At 47.0% G+C, this 18,702-nt stretch overlaps 1 protein-coding gene across 4 annotated transcripts in view; it reads right to left on the reverse strand.

The window, feature by feature from the left end:
- The window catches only part of PCDH19 (protocadherin 19), a 116,958-nt gene extending 99,038 nt beyond the window's left edge, over window positions 1-17,920 (reverse strand). For 3 of the 4 annotated variants that reach the window (XM_054040593.1, XM_054040591.1, XM_054040594.1), the window contains exons 1-2: window positions 14,215-17,920; window positions 10,572-10,899 (exon numbers count right to left, since the gene is read on the reverse strand). In XM_054040593.1, coding sequence (XP_053896568.1) covers window positions 10,572-10,899; window positions 14,215-16,349 — 2,463 coding nt within the window. In that variant the 5' untranslated portion in view covers window positions 16,350-17,920. The remainder of the gene's footprint in view (window positions 1-10,571; window positions 10,900-14,214) is intronic. The other variant, XM_054040592.1, reaches the window with a different exon arrangement.
- Window positions 17,921-18,702: the final 782 nt, after the last annotated feature.

The raw sequence follows: 18,702 nt of genomic DNA on the forward strand, positions 1-18,702 counted from the left end.
TTTCTCTGCTTTGGAAGGTTTTATTTTAGCTCTATAAACAGCATTACTCACAGGTGAACTAAACCCTCTCCAATTATATATGCAGATGTTTCCCTAGTAGAACCCCACACATAAATGGCACGGTTTATAACAAACTGCCTGTTACACCAGACAGGAACTGATTTCCTCAAACCAGGCATATTAGTATGAAGGCATTCATTCTGGTTGTAACATACAAAATGTGATTATAACAGACACTTTGGGGGCTTTTTAAGGCTAGAACAAAAAAGGAGAAGCTGGGGGGGGGGGGGGGGGGGAGAGAGAATTGACAAGTAGAGAAATGACCGAGAAAGAGCCATACTGATTTCATTTCTTACAAAATAAAATTCTTTGCTAACTGTAAAAATGTATGTTAGTTAACACAGAGAGATATTCCAAATAAAAACTGCCTGGGTTACCCAAAAAGAAAATTGCCTCTTTTGCTAGGAAAACCATTTCCTATGGTCAGAAAAGCACTAACTACCTGGCAAGAAGATATTTAAAAGCAATGGGGACTAATCCTACAACCTTTGCTCACTATGTGAGTGGTCCTAATGAAGGCAATATGAATAAGGCTTATTCATGTGAGTGAATAAAGGTTGATGGTTATTTCTGAGCCTATTGCTGGAGTCCACCATCTTAGTAAAAAGTGGCCTTATTTGTGATACCAGCAGCACGGCATTCCAGACTGTTTAGACTGCAAACTAGTATCCCTTGTGCTTTAATCCTAGATTAACAACAGAAGTACTTAGTTAACACTGGGAGACTAATTATGAGACTGTGATTTTAGTGCACCATTGGCACAAATGTGCACACTACCCCCGTGCATCCATATATCAGATTTGCACAAGCGCGTGGGTAGCTGTGTGGGCATGCATTGCTCCCGTAAAGTAGGCCATGCATGTGCAGTTCTGGTCTGCAAACCTGGCCCCAAAAGCTTAACAGCAAAGAGGAATATCTGAGGGCAGATTCTGAAGTCCTAGGACCACTACACAGACAGCCTTTTTGAGTGGGCTGATAATAAACCAGCATCAAAGCAAGACAGAAATTGATTTACAAGCTCTTAATAATACATAATATGCGTATACCATCTTCATCCCAACGCATTTACACTCCCATATGCTGGCTTCCATACTACTTCCAACATTCTGTCACTCTCTACCAAGTAGCTGCCACCAGCACAAGATACAGGACACATTCCAATTTACCATTGATCCATAAGCACAACTCCCAGCAAAGTTCTTTAGAAGCAAAACATGATGGCTAGCTTTCACCCTTTTAATTTTAAGGCTCACTTCTCCCCAGGTTCCCCAAGGAGAAGGCCACTCATCCCCAGTGAGCTTTAGGAAACTGAGGCACAAAATGGGCAGTTTTCCTTTGGCTGGAAAACATCCTTTCCAAAGAGTACCCCATGTGCCCCTGCTGCAAAACAAATGTAAATAATTTAATATAAAGGGCCAAACTCTGACTCTTTTCACTCACCTTTGACATTGGCACCAATTCACACTTAATTCAACCTCTGCTTGTGACCAGTAGAGGGCCCCTAGAGACGGCAGTGTTTTGGTGGCACCCATGATGGGAGAGGGCAAAAGGACAGGACAGGTACCACATGATTTCCAGCCACCACAGGACTTCCAGGATAGGGTTGAGGTATCATGGGATCTGGCCCGTGACCTGGTGCCATAACATCTCACAGGATTTGGCATGAGATTTCAAGCCATGTGCTTGGAGCCACTTCCTGTTTGCTGGTTTCTAGCAGTCAGTCTACCTTTCCTCTCTTATCTAGGTCACTGTGGGATGCGCAAGTCACAGCCTTGGGATTGGGAAGGATTTTTTCCCCCCACACCACCAGACTGGCCGAGGCTGGTTGGGTTTTTCCCCATCTTCCTTGCAGCGAAACTTCAGGGTTGGGTTTTGGGTAATCAGTTGGCTGGAATTCGTCCCCTCCCAGAGGTCATAGTTTGGACCTACATGAGGGTTGTTTAGTTGTCACAACTTTTGGCAGATGCCCAGCACAGGAACTGTCTGATTCAAGCACCAGATCCAGAAAGGTAACACATTGGACACCTCCTTACGAGATGAGGCATTGTGTCTAACCCCTTGGAGACAAATGTGAACCAGCAGCCGGGCCCTACCCCAGGGGAACCACCCCATCAATGTGCTTGACAGCAGTGCTGGCTGGGGTTGAGGTCCCCCCTTGCCTCAACCCCGCAAAGAGGGCCTGCGAAGTGATGGGTTGGCAGGAATAGACTAGAGTCAAAAGTCACAGTGGAAGAATTCCACCCCACAGATCCTCTCCTCGCAATAATTTTACGGGCAGACACACACTGAAGTAACAATTTGGCCCAAAGAATAAAGAAAAAGCCTTTCTAGGCTAGGAGTCTCTAAGGCTAGGATTTTTCTCAGAATCACATTCTAATCCCTGCAGACATACAGGCTTCATCCCCTCCAAACCCATTGGACAAAAAGGTGGGAGCACAAGTGAGTTCAATTATAAGCAACAAGACACTGTATATTCAGCCCAGATACCTGCCACCATTTGAACTATGCTGCAGAGAAAGAGGAAGTGTCTCCTGAAGAGCATTTGTCTCCACAAACAACTCATCCTCAGGGACTTTTATTTCAAGGTTCTTAACTGTTAAAGTAAATGAGCCTCACATTAAAGACCAGCTATATATCAAGCCAATCTAAACCCATCCTCTGCTAGAGAAATGGTTGTTTTTAAAGACAGCCACTTACTTTTCAGATGCAAACATCTCATGCTAGCTGGCATATAAAGCTACTTTGTTTACCTCTGTATTGTATCCTGTATCAACCAATGTTGTGCCTTCCCATCAGCACAAAAATGGAAAGCAACATGTAGATTGAACATTAGTAAAATCTCCCTGACACCAAGATCTAATAGACTGTGTAACAGTCTTCCAAGGGAAAAGGCAGAGACGTCATCACTTGAGACATTTAAAACTAAGCTGGACAAAGTCCTAGTAAATATACTGCAGGGAACAATCCCGCACTGACTGGGAGATGGACTGGATGGGATAACAGGTTTTGCCCTTCTCTAGCAGCTACAATTCAGTTGTCTGAAATCTAGGTGGCTGAGTAAGAATCGTAATTACTAAAGAGTCTGCACCTGGAAGTGTTATAATAATATGCTTTGTAAACAGGTAATTGCTAATGCACAATAACTCCTATTAACGTAATACAGTCTGACACTGAGGAACAGCAACTGTGTTCTATTGCAGTTACATGGAGATTGCTGCAGTGAGACCTTCCTAGCAGACCCAGGCTGGAAGCACCCTGGAAGTCAACCATCATGTTTTGGACTGGGTGGGAGGACAGGAGCTCAGGCCAGGTAAGGGACAATGACCTATTTATCTTTTAGAAGCACAGACCGTGAGGGGGAGGGGAGAAGAGCATGGACTCAGGATAAGTAGTAAGAGAAAGCTGGGCTCTGGTAACCAGTTGCTCCTCCACAGACACTGAACAATTCTGGAATATTCTTTTGTGCAACTTCTCTCTAAGTTGGGCATTTGTAAAGAGCCCATGACTGTGCTACCTGGGCAATAATCTGGGCACTAGTGATGGCTGAGACTCCAAATGTTTGGAGGCTCCATTCGCACAAGCACTAAAAGATTGGATTTCCATCTGAACCTCTTGGGTCTTCCAGATTTAAAGTACTTCCTGGTGCTAGCTGAGTCAGAAATACCACAACAGCCTCTCCATAACAACAACTTGGATGGTACTATTTGGAAAAAGAATGTTATGGTTTTTCAAACCCAGTTTCCTACTTTCCTCAAGCCTCAAAGTAGGTTTCGTTTAGGGGTCAGTATGAGTTGTGCACAGAGGTTTGGTAGCCTTCCCCCCACCCCCCACCTGAACTGGTCCTCTCTGCCCAGGAACGCCCCTGGGCTGCACTCCTGTGTGAGAAGGTGAAGAGGGAAACAAATAAATCAAAGATCCCTGCAGTTCTGATGTAGCTGTAAGTCTGGGGCATCCTGCACTGGCAGAGAGAGGAGCTAGATGACTTAACAAGTTTTGGAATCAACAGCAGTGTGGCCGAGATAGAGAATGTGTCCAACAAAGGACAGAAGGCCAGGGATCCATGGCCCAAATTCATGATTCCTCAATTAGATGAACTGACTCCATTTCCCTTTACACTGTGCTACCCTCTTCCCACCTGTAAATAACTGGCAGCCTGACTTTTCATGGTCGTGCCTCTACCCACTATGTTCTCCTAGCCCTCCACTGGTCCCGAGGAGCAGGGCAGAGGGACTTAGTTCATGCAAACAGCATCAGCATTAAGCCAGCAGTCTGCCACATATTAGTCCACATTCCCTTGGGAGCATATCATGTAGCACAGCCGCTCTCCAACTCTGCCCCCATCTTTGCTGGCTTCAGCCTTCCACTCACAGAGACCAGCTTACACGCAACTCTCGTAAGGGGGAGGATACATGCTACAGGGATGCTACCATAGATCCACTTGCTCCGTTCAGCATCACATGGCAGGGGGATCATTTGGATCTAGCATTCTGATGGGATTATAAAAGCCCTTAGAAATCCCAGTCAGATCTCTCAGGGGCTGAACACTCCTAATCCTACATTTCATATGAAGGCGTGGCATGCAGTGCGGAGAACATTCAACACCTCCAGCATTGCAACTGAGTTGCACAGACTATTCGTCCATTCCCCTCTCCTCAGGGGATATAAATTAGGACACAGACAATGCCTTGGTGGAGAGACAGACATTCTCAGAACTGGATTTGTGTGAGACCTGACCAGTGAAGATACTTGTGCAAGGCCTTGACCAGTGAAGTCAATGGAAAGTCTCCCATTTATTTCAACTGGCTTTGGATGAGACTTTCTGAGCTCACCTAGTGAAAGAGCTTCTTGTATTCTTAAGAAAACTGTGAAAATCTTGTAACTGCCCTTTGTGCAGTTCTAGTTTAACTGCTGGCATACTACATTTTAAGCTGACACTGAGGCGGGGGAGAGGAACATTTTATTTGTTAATACAATAAAGTTCATTTCAACACTCCATGTTTCAGTGCCTTCTAATACGTTAAGCTTACAAGAAGTGACAGAGGGACTCAAGTTAGGGACAAGAAATGTAGGGAAATGCCATTCCCTTCTGCCTGTGTCCTGCCTCCCTAATAGAAAAAAAACAGAGTTAATAGAGTTGACGCTTCTTCAGGGAGATTCACACCCAGCTGGATCCAAAGCTTAACTGTAATGCAGCTGCATCAGGGAGAAATTTGGACATAAATGTATTCTGGCTGAGTATGTCTACTAACTTTATCAGCTGAGCTATGATGTCTCCCCTGATATTTTCCTCTTCCCCAATACTGCAGACCTCCAGCTGCCCACAGACAGTTCTAGTTAATACCAACGTGTGATGGATTTTATGATTGAATTTAGTCTGTAATACTGAATCATGACCTCAGAGCACTCACAATGTTGCTCAACTACCCTATATGTAGAAACTGCATGGGAGGCTCCTACAGTGCTCTGGAGTACCAATGCCTTTAGATAGGCAGCAGCAGCCAATAACACTTCTGAGACCCTCCTCCAAATGATACCATTCTTCCATCCATAAAGGCAGGAATTATTCATGGGACACTGCCCCCAGAATACTAAAAGCCTTTGCTTGCACGCAACCTTGGGAAAAAAAAAAAAAAAAAAGTGTGATCTGAACTCTCGGACATTCCACCCCTCAAATATTATTCTATGCAGTTCTCAGATGAGCCTGAATCTTGATGGGGCCCTAATATTAACAAATTCTGGAATTCTTCACCTTTTCTCGAGCCCACCTGAGTTGAGGGTTCAAAGATGGCTGTATGATCAATTTCCCTAGCATATGTAATTAAAGACAAGCCTGAGCCAAAAAGTTCAGATCTAGATACTGATCCAAACTCTCCTAAAGTATGACGGCATTTGGATCAGGGGTTCTGCCTCAGGTCTGTATCTGTATCTAGGCAAGTCTACACTTAAATGGCTACAGCAGCACAGCTGCATCGCTACAATTGTGCCACTGTAGCGCATCAGTGAAAACACTACCTGTGTCCATGGGAGAGCTTCTGCCATCAGCATAGGTACTTCAACTCCCCAAGAGGTGGCAGCTATGCCGATGGGAGATACCCCATCAACTTAGCACTTTCTACACCGTGGGTTAGGTCTGTTTAACTGCATCACTCATGAGTGTGAAAAACCCACACCCCTGAGTGACAGACTTATACCAACCTAATTTCCTAGTGTAGACCTGGCCTATACAGTAAATTATACAAGTTATTATATACAAGTCAATGCCATTCAGGTATAGCCAAGACACTTGATTACAGCTTTTATATCTACACCAGAGGTTAAACTGAGCCTTAATTCTGTGGAACAGTGCTCTATTACTTCAGCTGTACCCTCCTAATTGCATTTAGACACTCTCTCACTCCTGGCAGCTACAGGCTGTTATATTCAGTACTGGCTATGTGTGCTTGTGCACTGATGCAGAAGTTGTCTCAGTGCATCTAAGTGGGTAACCTTGAAAAAGGCAAAACCGTAAGACAACATGTAAAAAGTCTGGAGCTGCTATGGCAGGACAGATGTGGAATGCAAGCAGGGGTAAAAGCAGATGATATCTGGAAGACCTACAAGACAACTAAGAGTCACCTTTTAATTACAAACTAAATCCCTCCTTTAAAACTCTACACCTTGATTTCACCTAGGGACTCCATAATAATTCAAGACCAAAGGATTATATCCCTATTCAGGGTCCACCAAAAGCTACCCTTTAAAGGACCTAATTATGCAGTGCACATGGAGGCTAAAATTCTAGTGAATTCTTCTGGTCTTCAAACAACCTCGCCTACCTCATCATCAGAAGCAATCTCCCCACAGACTAGAGCCCAACAACTCAAAGCAGCACCAGATCCTGCCTTAACAACACATGCAAAACCTACAGACATATCTCCACTGCTACAATGATCAATACCCCACACAACACACCTTTCAAGAGCCCTAGGTTCTACACATGCCTAACACAATGTGTGCTGTACCTAGGGTGACCAGACATCCCGATTTTATCAGGACTGTCCCGATATTTCCTTGTTTGTCCCGCGTCCCGACCGACGTGCGGTCGGGACACTGGACAAACAAGGAAATGCGCCGGAGCCTGGAGCCCAGAAGTGCTCGCACACACACACACAAATACCCCCCCCCCCCGCCTCTTCCCCGGGCTCACCATTCCTCCTCCCTCCGCAAGCGCTCGAGGGAGGCCCGGGAGACGCAGGGGAAGCGCGGGGCCAGGGTGAGTGAGAGTCCGGCCTGGCCCCGAGCAGGCAGGACTCAGTTGGGTGGTAGGGAGAGGAGGGGGGCGGCCCGCGGGGCCAGGCGGCGGCTGTTCTCCCCCCTGGGCAGCGGGACTCGGGAGCAGCCGCTGCTGCAGCTCCCACTGCCGCGGGGGAGGAAGCGGCCATGGCGCTTGGCGGCTGCGGCTCTGGCGCCCCCGAACCCCCCGAGCCGGGGCCTGCTGCGGGGACCCAGCAGCGCGCACGCTGCGCCCAGCCCCTGGCCAGTCGCCTCTGGGCTGCTGCCCAGCTGGTGCAATCCCGCGGCGGCCCCGGGGCGGAGGCATCGGCAGCCCAGCCCCGTTCGTTATCCTGCGGGACCTGAGCGGGACAGGGGGGCTGGGGCCTGCTGCCCCCACTCCAGGGCCGCCGCGGGATAGCACCAGCTGGGCAGCAGCCCAGACATGACTGGCCAGGGGCTGGGCGCAGCATGCACGCTGCTGGGTCCCCGCAGCAGGCCCCGGCTCGGGGGGTTTGGGGGCGCCAGAGCCGCAGCCGCCAAGCGCCATGGCTGCTTCCTCCCCCGCGGCAGTGGGAGCTGCAGCAGCGGCTGCTCCCGAGTCCCGCTGCCCAGGAGGGAGAACAGCCGCTGCCTGGCTCCGCGGGCCGCCCCCCTCCTCTCCCTACCACCCAACTGAGTCCTGCCTGCTCGGGACCAGGCCGGATTCTTACTCACCCGGCCCCGCGCTTCCTCTGAGTCTCCCGGGCCTCCCTCCAGCGCTTGCGGAGGAAGGGTTTTTGTTTTGTTTTGTTTTTTGGCCCCGGCCCCCCCTCCCCCCGCGTCTCCCTCCCTCCCCCCGCATCCCGATATTTGACTTGGGTGATCTGGTCACCCTAGCTGTACCTCATTCAATGCACTAAATGCCTCCAAAGCAACCATGGGGGTGAAACCAAACAGTCACTATGCTCTCGAATGAACTCACGCACAAAAATGATAAGACAGGAACACCATATAACCCCAGGGTAAACATTTTTCAAAAAACGATTGTTCCACATCTGACCTCTCATTCCTTGTCCTCAAAAGAAAGCTGCACACCACCTTCAAAAGACGAGCAGTGGAGCTTAAGTTCATAACTTTGCTAGACACTAAATATCATGGTCTTAATAGAGACACTGGATTTATGGCTTAATACAACAATCTAACTCACTAATGGCACCTTTTTTGTCCTATGACTACAGAAGTGCTAAGGGGCCACTTCACTTTGAATGGCCCCTTAAAATGTGTTTTCACTACTTATGCTAAACAATCTGTTCCACCTTGTATTTAGGCAATACACTTTTGAGTACCTTTCCTAAACCTTGTACTGTGTGTGGCTCAAAAGCTTGTCTCTCTCACCAACCCAACTTGCTCCAATAAAAGATATTACCTCATCCACCTTTTTTTTTTTTTCCCCCTCTAATATCCTGGGACCAACACAGCTATAATGACACTACAAACAGTGAATTCAGTAGGAATTTTGACAACATAGGGACTGCAGGATCAGGCCCACAGACACCAACTGCTTTAAAATAGGCCTGCAGCCAGACACTAAGGGCAAAACTGTGCTCTTGGTGTGTATCTACACAGCAATTAAACACCTGCAGCTGGCCCAGATCAGATGACTCGGGATCGTGGGGCTGTAAAATGGCAGTGTAGATGTTTGGGCTTGGACTGGAGACCAAACTCTGGGACCCCATGGGGGTGGAGAGTCCCAGCACCCAGGCTCCAGCCCAAGACTAAACATCCACATTGCAATTTTACGGCCTCGTAGTTTGAGTCCTGTGATCCCAAGTCAGCTGACCCAGGCCAGCCCTGGGTGTTTAATCGCTGGGTAGACAAAAAGGTATAAATCTAGAGCACCTCCACTGTCTTCAGTGGACTCATTTTGCATTTACACTGATGTATTGAGAGCAGATTAGAGTAGGCCATAAATATTTTAGCTGCTTTTTCAACTTTGTTATTCTGTTTAAAGTAGGAAACATGACAAACCTTTGATTGTTTTGTTTAATACCAAACAACAATTCAAAGAGAAACAAACAAGCAACAGTAAACAATGCCCATGATGTACAGAGAACACCTGACAGAATTAGAGGAAGTCAGTGAGTGTGACCAGGACCACAGACACTCTGCCTCATTTCTTCATATTTAGGAAGACACCATCCATCACCTATTTCAATGGTCACCACTAACTCACAACAAATAGTGAGGCGACAATATGGGAGAGGTTAGAACTTCGGCTGCCTAATTTAAAGTGAAAACCCTGAGGCACTGTGTATTCCTGCTATAGTACCAATGGCCACATATAAAGATTAAAAAAAACCTTCAAAGACCTACTTAAGAATTTAACTATTGACTAATCTGATGTTTCCTTAAGAGTCATTCCATTAAAGCTAAAATGTATGAAATTAGCACAAAAAAAGAAAAAACAACATTCCACCAACACTATTAGCACAGCATGGGCCTGACCCTGTCATCATTACTCACGTTAGCAGTCCTGCTGACTTCACTGGGAATACATGTGGCAAGTAAGAATTACTCACATGAGTAAGAGTTGCAGGATTGTGCCCATATTTGAAGTCAGTGATTACAGTGGCTGGGTCTTCCATTAGAAAGCTTTATGTGACTTCAGACTTTTATATCCAACTCTTAACTTAACCACTATGTACACCTCTACCCCGATATAACGCTGTCCTCGGGAGCTAAAAAAAAAAAATCGTACTGTGTTATAGGTGAAACTGCGTTATATCGAACTTGCTTTGATCCACCGGAGTGTGCAGCCCCGCTCCCCCAGAGCGCTGATTTACCACATTATATCCGAATTCATGTTATAACGGGTCGCATTATATCCGAATTCATGTTATAACGGGTCGCGTTATATCGGGGTAGACGTGTATTTATACTATGCTCATCACCATGGTATCTGAACATCCATGTAGAGCATGCATTAAATACTGTTGCTTCCTGTGTTTGAGCCCAGAGACGACTATGACAACACCAACAGATGCGTGGAGTATAATACTCTGCAAAAATTAAAATGCATTATATGTAGATATATTTACATTAACATCTGCCTCCTTCTGGAAGCAGATACCATAAAGTCTGGAGGCATGACTTGCAACAAGACACATTTCCTTTATACACTAAGTTCTATACACCAAACTTTCATTTGCTGCTAGGGAGGTTCTCAAACTGTTTAGATTCAGCCTCACAAACTTTATAAAAGTTCTGGCCACACTCACCTCTGGCAATGGCATTCCATTGATGATCAGATCTGGTTGCTGGGGACTCTGCCCGGTGAAGGTGTGGTGATAAACATGGTTGGAGCCTGTGTTCCTAGTGTTCTGATTCTCCACATTGAGGAAGGTACTTTCAGATCTGCGGCAGCCCAGTGGCAAGGTCTGCTGATGATAGTCGAAATAGTTGAGAGATGAAGTAAGGGAGGAGCAGCTCACCACATTCATTTTATCTGTCTCCTCTACATCCCGTGGTACCAGCCGGATATCATTCTTGCTGATTTTTTTCTTCTTGCTTGATTTCTTTTGATGCCCATAGGAGTACTCTGCAATTCTGTGGGACAGAAGAAGTAAAATGAGTATCTAATAGAATCCTGAACTGTGCCCTGCTCGATAAATATTAAGAAACCCAGAGGGCTTAGCCCCATCTCAGCACAGACTTCTTATTCATGCACATTATATCGTGTTTTGAATCCTATGACAATATATGATCTTGAGCTTGTTTTCTTATGCATAAAGTTTACAGGTCACACACAAAAAGAAAGGGAAGGGAAAATTTCCTCCGTATTTTGTTTGGTGTTTATAATTGCTGATATTTAGTTACCAGGAATAAAGTTCAGCCTGTAGAAAAGAAAAAATGGAAATGTTAAGATCCATGAACTGAAAAGGGTACCTGAATTAATTTTCATGTGTAATAAGGATTTTAAAGTGTTTAATTCATGTAAATCAAAAACCAGCATGACTAGAGGTTTTTCTCCAGATCTTAGCAGTAAATACAGCAAATTCCACAATATTCTTATCTTGCACACTTAGCCCACCACACTCCAAAGGCTGTTTGCATAACAAAATGTTTCCAGGTTGCTTTTATTTCAACTCTTTCCTGGTAGCATTTGATAACTTTAAATCTTCTCCGGATCCTTTCTTCTCTCCTCCTCCCAATACCCCTCCCCACTTCCTGGGAAATGTTTTTCTTCTAGAAACTGGAGAGCAAAAATGGTGTTTTCAAAGAGAAACTATTCTTCTGACCTTTTCTTACATCAGCTTGTTTTTCTATGCCTCTTTTTCCCCTTTGCTTCGTACCTGCTGAAAGAACGAACTGATGAGTGTGTCTTTTTCCTCTTAAAAAATACCAAAGGGAGAAAGTCATCATTAAACTACTGGAAAAAATAATTAAAAACCATGATTGCACTTGGCATTATCCCTGTACATCTAGATTGAAGTGACTGTGGTTCTTTTTTGACACAGAGGACCGTGTATCATTATCAACGCCACGCAGATAGATAGAGATATGCATACAAGATTCCAGACATCACAATACTTCTCAAAGGAATTATGTTAAACTACTACCATAACCAGAAATATACATTCGAAAGTACAGAGTTTGTTACTTTTCATATTATGATAAAGGTGGGTTTTTTGGAATCCAATAATTGCAATTAAGAGATAATAGAAGGAATAAGTAACAGGTTTATCTAGAAAGGTAAATATTGTACAAGCATTCTTGCTCTACAAAGCTAATTGCCTGAGCAGGAAAAAAAAAAAAGACACCAAATCAAACAGCTCTCTCATACACCTCATAAATGAAAAACCTCCTGCAGATGTTGACAGGCACCTTGAACAAATAAGAAAAGAAAAGACAAGTCTAAACAGATACACAAAATGCACATATGGGATGCACGATGATCAAATACACAGCTAACCTATACAGTACTTCTTTGCGCCTCTGCAGCTGACTTCGCTTGATCAGATTTACGCTGATAATAGAATGTTCAGTCCATTGTGCTTGTAAATAAATTAAAGGAATTCAGGAGATTTTTGTTGTGCAAAAGATCTGTATGCATGCAGGCTAGTCTAACAACACTTGACAGAGCTTTAATTGTTTTGTTTACCTCAATGTTTAAGTTTGGCAATGTGAGATTCCAATTCTCACAGCATTCATTTTGATGTCCTTTCTCTATTGACCAATTATTTAATTAAACTGCACTTCATTAATCCCTAAAACACATTAAGCCTCCTGGTCCTATGTATGAAGTTGTTAGGGGCACCACCACGATTTGATTTTAGACACTCAGATCCTATTCTTATTTAATGGACCAAACTGGCAAGAAATCCGGTATATTAGCTCTCACTTAAAGCTAGGCATCCCATAATATGGCACATACAGTGCTTTATTTGCAGATGATTTTTCCCCATCCAGCAAAAGGGCTTATAAACATGCTTTATGTTGTGAAAATGGGATATAAAAACTGAACTCTCCGTTATTATATCTCTGTAAATAAAACTTTAAAGACTGCACATTCTTCTGCACTATAAAATTGCCACAGGCAATCGTATGTTACAAAGGTAGATCAAAATTAATTTCCATCTGAAAGATTCAGTGCTGAAGGAATGAAGAAGTCATGGCTATTTCACTAGTAACAGGATTAAACCATTTATGAGGCATTGCAGCTGCTCCTTTATGGCATCTGATTGATATTCATGTGTGGTTAGCATTTGTCTACTAACTTGTGTAACACAGAGAATAGTAAAAGAGACAATAATCGCATGGCTGTTACATATTCAGGGGACCCAATTTCAAATATTAGGCTTTCATAGCAGCTAAGGTTTCAGATGCAGAGATGACCTACCATTCCTCATTTTGGACTTGTGATCATGCATTGCAAAATCATACAGAGTTGTAAATATGATCATTAAAACAACTAATAAGAACTAAACCAACAATTACATTTTCACAAGGAATTGGGTTTATTCAAGGAAATGACTCTTTTCCCCCTATTCCTTTGGATTTATTTTTGCTTGTAAGAGCTGCACCCTGAAACATACATGCACAATAGTTCTTTTACATGGAAAGAAAGAGCTTTAAGGACATTGCTCCACTTCGTGAATTCTAGCTGAACTGTGATTTCTTTCATAGTGTGTTCTCCCAGCTTCCACTTTCCTTTTATAACCACCACTCCTGGAGAAAACCAACACATAAAAAATGCCCATAGTGACATCCTCTGGTGGGGACAGAATGCAAACACCACGCAGAGGAACCTTAAAGCAAAGCCCACCAATACCAACTACTACTGTAGGTGTGGACTTGCTATCCTATGTGTTGACTCAGTGCTGTGAGCACCTACTGCAACTCTCCTCACGTTGGGCTTTTTCCTTTTCAGCTGCTCAGTGCTTCAAAAATCCAACCTTGCTTTACAACCAGGATGGTACTGCTCACCCAAGAGTGAGTGCAACTATATGAAACATAGTTCTCTCCTGAAATCTAAAATCGGAGATCTCTCTTCTTTTGGTAATCATTCAATCTGTACATTTTTTCCCCCTAAACTCTCAGGAAATAGCTATGCTGATTTAAGACAGATTGGTTTGTTCTGCTACAGAATGCATAAGAAAATTTATATTAGGACAGACTGTCAAAACACACTTATTCAGATTGGAATATTCTTTTCAAAAACACTTCTCCCAGAGTAATTTAAAAAAAAAAAAAAAAAACGTTTATGGAAATTTTCTTAAAAGCAACGTAATACCATGAACCCTCATTTTTGCTCCTAAAGTAAGTGCAATACACCTGTGGGTTTAAAACAAATCAAAAAGTAATTTACATTGAAAAATCAAAGCACATATTGCATGGTACAAAGAAACAAGTTCACGTTACCTGCAGTTGTAGGTCCTTATTTCCTTGTTATCCCTTTTACACTTGACTGCAACAAAGATCATGGTGACAAAAAGAATGGCGGCAATAGAACCCAGGGCAATAATGAAAATCAGTGACAAGTTAACAGATCCTATGGATTCCTGGGCATCGAGAGCTGGAGATAGGTATATCAAAATCAAGGCAGAAGCTGAGAGCGATGTTTTTCCATGGTCATGCGCCACCACAATCAGCTCATAAGTAGTCTTTGCAGTCTCCCCGAATGCTCTGGTGGTCCTTATCTCTCCATTAAACTGATCTATTTCAAAAAACCCTCTATCTCCATCTGCCATTTCATAGGACAGTCTTCCATTCTCCCCCTCATCATAGTCATCTGCCTTGATCACGGTCACTAAGTAGCCAACCCCGGCATTCCTAGGGATGTACACTTCTGCAGTCCCATTGACCAGAGGTGGGGCAGTTATCACAGGGGTGTTGTCATTGACATCCAGGACAATCACTCTGATGGTGGCATTGCTCTGCAGGGATGGGTTGCCCCCGTCTTTGGCCAAGACCTTGAACTCAAAGGCCTTGGTTTGCTCGTGATTGAAGGACCTCAAGGCATAGATGTCCCCAGAGTTGGGGTTGATGGAGACGTAGGTGAAGACAGGCATGTCCCGGACTTGGGAGGGCACGATCTGATAGGAAACGCTGCCATTGAGGCCCAGGTCAGGGTCCCTGGCGGAGACGGACAGGAGGTAGGCCCCAGGGGTGTTGTTCTCCTGCACGATGACCTGGTAGTAGGGCTTGGAGAAGTGGGGGTGGTTGTCATTCTCATCGGTGATCTTGACGGTGAAGGACTTGGTGGCCTGCAGGGAGGGCACTCCGTTGTCCCTGGCCTGAATAGTGAGGTTGTACTGGTCCCTCTGCTCCCGGTCCAGCCGCCCGTCCACCAGGATGGTAGAGAAGCTCTCGTACTCCTGCAGGCGGAAGGGCACACTGCCCAGCAGCTTGCACTGCACCCGCCCATTGGCCCCGGAGTCGCGGTCGGAGACCCGCACCAGGGCGATGACATAGCCGGGCGGCGCGCTCTCGCTCACCTCCACCAGCTCGCTGTTGACCGAGAGCAGGTTGATGAGGGGTGGGTTGTCGTTGGCATCCTGCACACTGACCGTCACCTTGCAGTGGGCCGGGATGGAGTTGGGCCCCAGGTCCTTGGCCTGCACGTCCAGCTCGTAGCTGTGGCCCTCCTCGTAGTCCACGGCGCCGCTGACGCTGAGCAGGCCGCTCTGCGGGTCGAGGTGGAAGAGCTGGCGGGCCCGCTCGGACACGTAGCTGTGGAAGGAGTAGAGCACCTGCCCGTTGGTGCCCTCGTCGGGGTCTGAGGCGTTGAGGCGGAGCAGGGGCGTGCCGGGCGGCGCGTTCTCGGGCACGCTGACGGCGTAGGCCGGCTCCTCGAAGAGCGGGTTGTTGTCGTTGGAGTCAATGACCCGGATGCTGAGCTCCACAGTGCCGAAGTTGGGCGGGTCGCCGCCGTCCAGCGCCGTGAGCAGGTAGCTGTAGTGGGACTGCGTCTCGCGGTCCAGGCTGCGCTCCACCACGAGCTCGGCGAAGCGGGAGCCGTCGCCGCGTGTCTTGGTCTCCAGCCCGAAGAGGTCGTTGGGGGTGAGCTCGTAGCTCTGCACGCCGAAGCTGCCCGAGTCCGGGTCGTAGGCGCTCTCCAGCGGCACCCGCGTGCCCGGGCTGGCCGTCTCCGAGATCTCCAGCTCGATCTGGTCGGTGGGGAAGCTGGGCGCGTTGTCGTTCAGGTCCTTGATCTCCAGTTTGATCACGCAGATCTCCATGGAGCCGGACATCACCTCCAGCGAGATCACGCACTTGGGGCTCTGGCGGCACAGCAAGTCCCGGTCGATCTTCTGCTTGGTCACCAGCAAGCCCGAGCCCGGGTTGATGTCCACCAGGTGCGGGGCCGAGTTGGAGACCACCCGGAAGGCGGCGGGCTGGCGGGGGTCCAGCACGAAGCCAGCCTCCCGGGCGTCCTTGCCGATGTTCGCGATCACCGTGCCGGCGCGCTGCTCCTCCTCCACCGAGTACTTCAGGTTGATCAGGGCTCCTGCCCCGGTCCACAGCAAGGCGAGCAGGATGGGGAGAATATCCATCTCCCGGTTCCGCACACCTGGCGCCCAGCTTCTCTCCTGGTTGCCTGTTGATAGCCCCGCTGAAGCAGGCGCGCGGGGAAGGGGGGGGTGTTGTTTTGGTGCTTGGCTGTCTGGGGGAGAACAGGGGTGGGGTTTCTTTTAAAATAGGGTAAAATCAGAGGCAAAAATTGTCTCGCGTCTACAGACACACACAGCTCGTCTGCTTCACCCGGCAGTCAGTGTCACCTCTTTATCAAAGTTAGCATCGATCACCCCAATAAAATCAGCTGGGCTTTCCGCCCATCGATGTGCATGCAAGTTAGAAGTTATAGAAAATTTGTCTTTTATAGAGAGATTAAAAAAAATCACAGAGCAGTCAATATATGCGGGAATCTGGATTTATTTGCACCTGGCATGCGCAATATCTCCCCCCTCCCGAAAAAAAAAATAGCACAGACCTCATTGCAGAGACCAGGCACACTTTAAACACATCCTCGCGGTTATTGCATTAAAAATAAAATCCTATTTAAAAAAATACAAGCAAGCAGACACTGAGACAGAGGCTGCTGTGAAAGTGCGGCTGCAAACGTGCAAGGGTGGGGGAAGCCTTGTCCGATCATAAGTCACAGCCTAGAAAGGGGGGAGGAGGGGAGCGTCTGCAAAATAAGATGTTCCCTGGGGTCGGATTTTGGGAGTGGGGGTTCCTCAGGGCCCTAACGCGGAGCCACTTCCCTGGGCTGGAGATGGAGAAGGCTGTGTCATCTCTGAGAATCATAGAGTTAGCAGTGAAAAGTCACGCTCGCCTTTAGAAACCCGAGCTAGTCATTCACACCGTATCCGCCACGCAAGTTCTTACAGCAGTTTGTACAGCAGCTGCAATGGGCTACTTGCCCCACCTCTCCTCCTCTTCCTTCGGCTCGCCCGGGGAAAGTAGGAGCAATAGGTTGGCTAGGCAAAGTGCTTACAGCAGGTGCGGGCTGCTCCGCGGTGAATCAGAGCGCTGGCGTGCTGAGCTCGGAGACAGCCTTTGCCTTTTTCCTCTCCATTATTATCTCGCATTCATCTGGTTTGCGAATGGGCAGGGAAAATACAGCTTGCTCCAGGAAAGTTTCACTTCCAGGCTCATAGTCACTGAATCGTGGCTGGTCGCACGCCGGGGAGGAGAGGGGGGGAGCGCTTGGCGGGCGCCGTGCTTGGCTGGCTGCGTGTGTGTGCCCAACCTGCCGAAATGACGCCGTGGACGAGTGAGGAGCTTTTTATTTAAGTTCTTCAGCAAATCCGAGCCTCCCAAATCCTGAGGAGCCGCAGCTGCTGCAGGGCTGGCGGCGGGGGTGCTGGTGCCTGGGGCAAGCCCACCCCAGCGGTGCCACGCGTGTGCCAGAGCGCTGGGCAGCTTGGCTTCCCTACTGCTCCGTCTCCACCTCGCTCGCCGCCGCTGCGGCTGCTGCTGCTGCAAACTCCTGGCCACCACACCGTCTGGAGAGAGAGCGCGGCTCCGGACCTGAGCTACGCCGGGCTGCAGCCAATCAGCGGCCATGGAACCGCGTTCCTGGCCCAGGGGAGGGGCCAAAGCAGAGCAAGGGGAGGGAGCCAGCCGGAGAAACTTACAGAGTGGTACCTAAGAGCGGGCAAGGCAGTTCGAGCCCTTCGCAGCTTCCTTCTGGGCCAGGGATGCATGCAGCGAGGATCGGGCTGTTTCCTTGTTGCTTTCAATCCCTTTCATGAAACCGAGCAGGGCTTTATTTGTCAATATGTGTTTTGTCTGGTTGCCAATGGATGTAAGTGTTGGGACGGTTCCTTCTCTTCCCCCTGCAGCCCCCGACTTTGAAATGCACCCTTAATATTATGAGGCGTTTGGCAATAAACTGGAGGCAAAACACAGCAAGGCTTTTTCCTCTTTAAATAGTAGAGCCACCCGCAGTGTTTGAGCTCTGGCTTTGCTCATCTAAGATATTGACTGCATATCATGCATTATTACTTTTGAGGGGGGAAATCACGTTTGCCACATCATTTGTTTCTCGTTGACATTACTTCAACGCATTATCTTTCATTTACAAAAAAAAAAATTCACCCAAAAAAGGCTAAAAGTGGTGAATACAAATATAACAACATATGACACAAGATCTCTTGTGTTGCCATTGGCTTTGACACATCTCTCTCAGGCCCAACACATCAAATATTGATGTTGCACAACAACAGCAAAACGGCTTTAATCCAAAAACATGGGAATGTGCATTGAATTGAGATCAACTAGCCATAATGAATGTTACACTGTCAAGAGAAGGCCTTTTCTTGCATTGTCTCTTCCTGATAATTAGGGTCACTGAATAGAAAGGAGGGGTGTTTAAACTCTTCCATGACTAGCTTTCCAACA

The sequence above is a fragment of the Malaclemys terrapin genome, chromosome 9 (genome assembly GCF_027887155.1).
Source record: "Malaclemys terrapin pileata isolate rMalTer1 chromosome 9, rMalTer1.hap1, whole genome shotgun sequence".
Lineage (NCBI taxonomy): Eukaryota > Metazoa > Chordata > Testudines > Emydidae > Malaclemys > Malaclemys terrapin.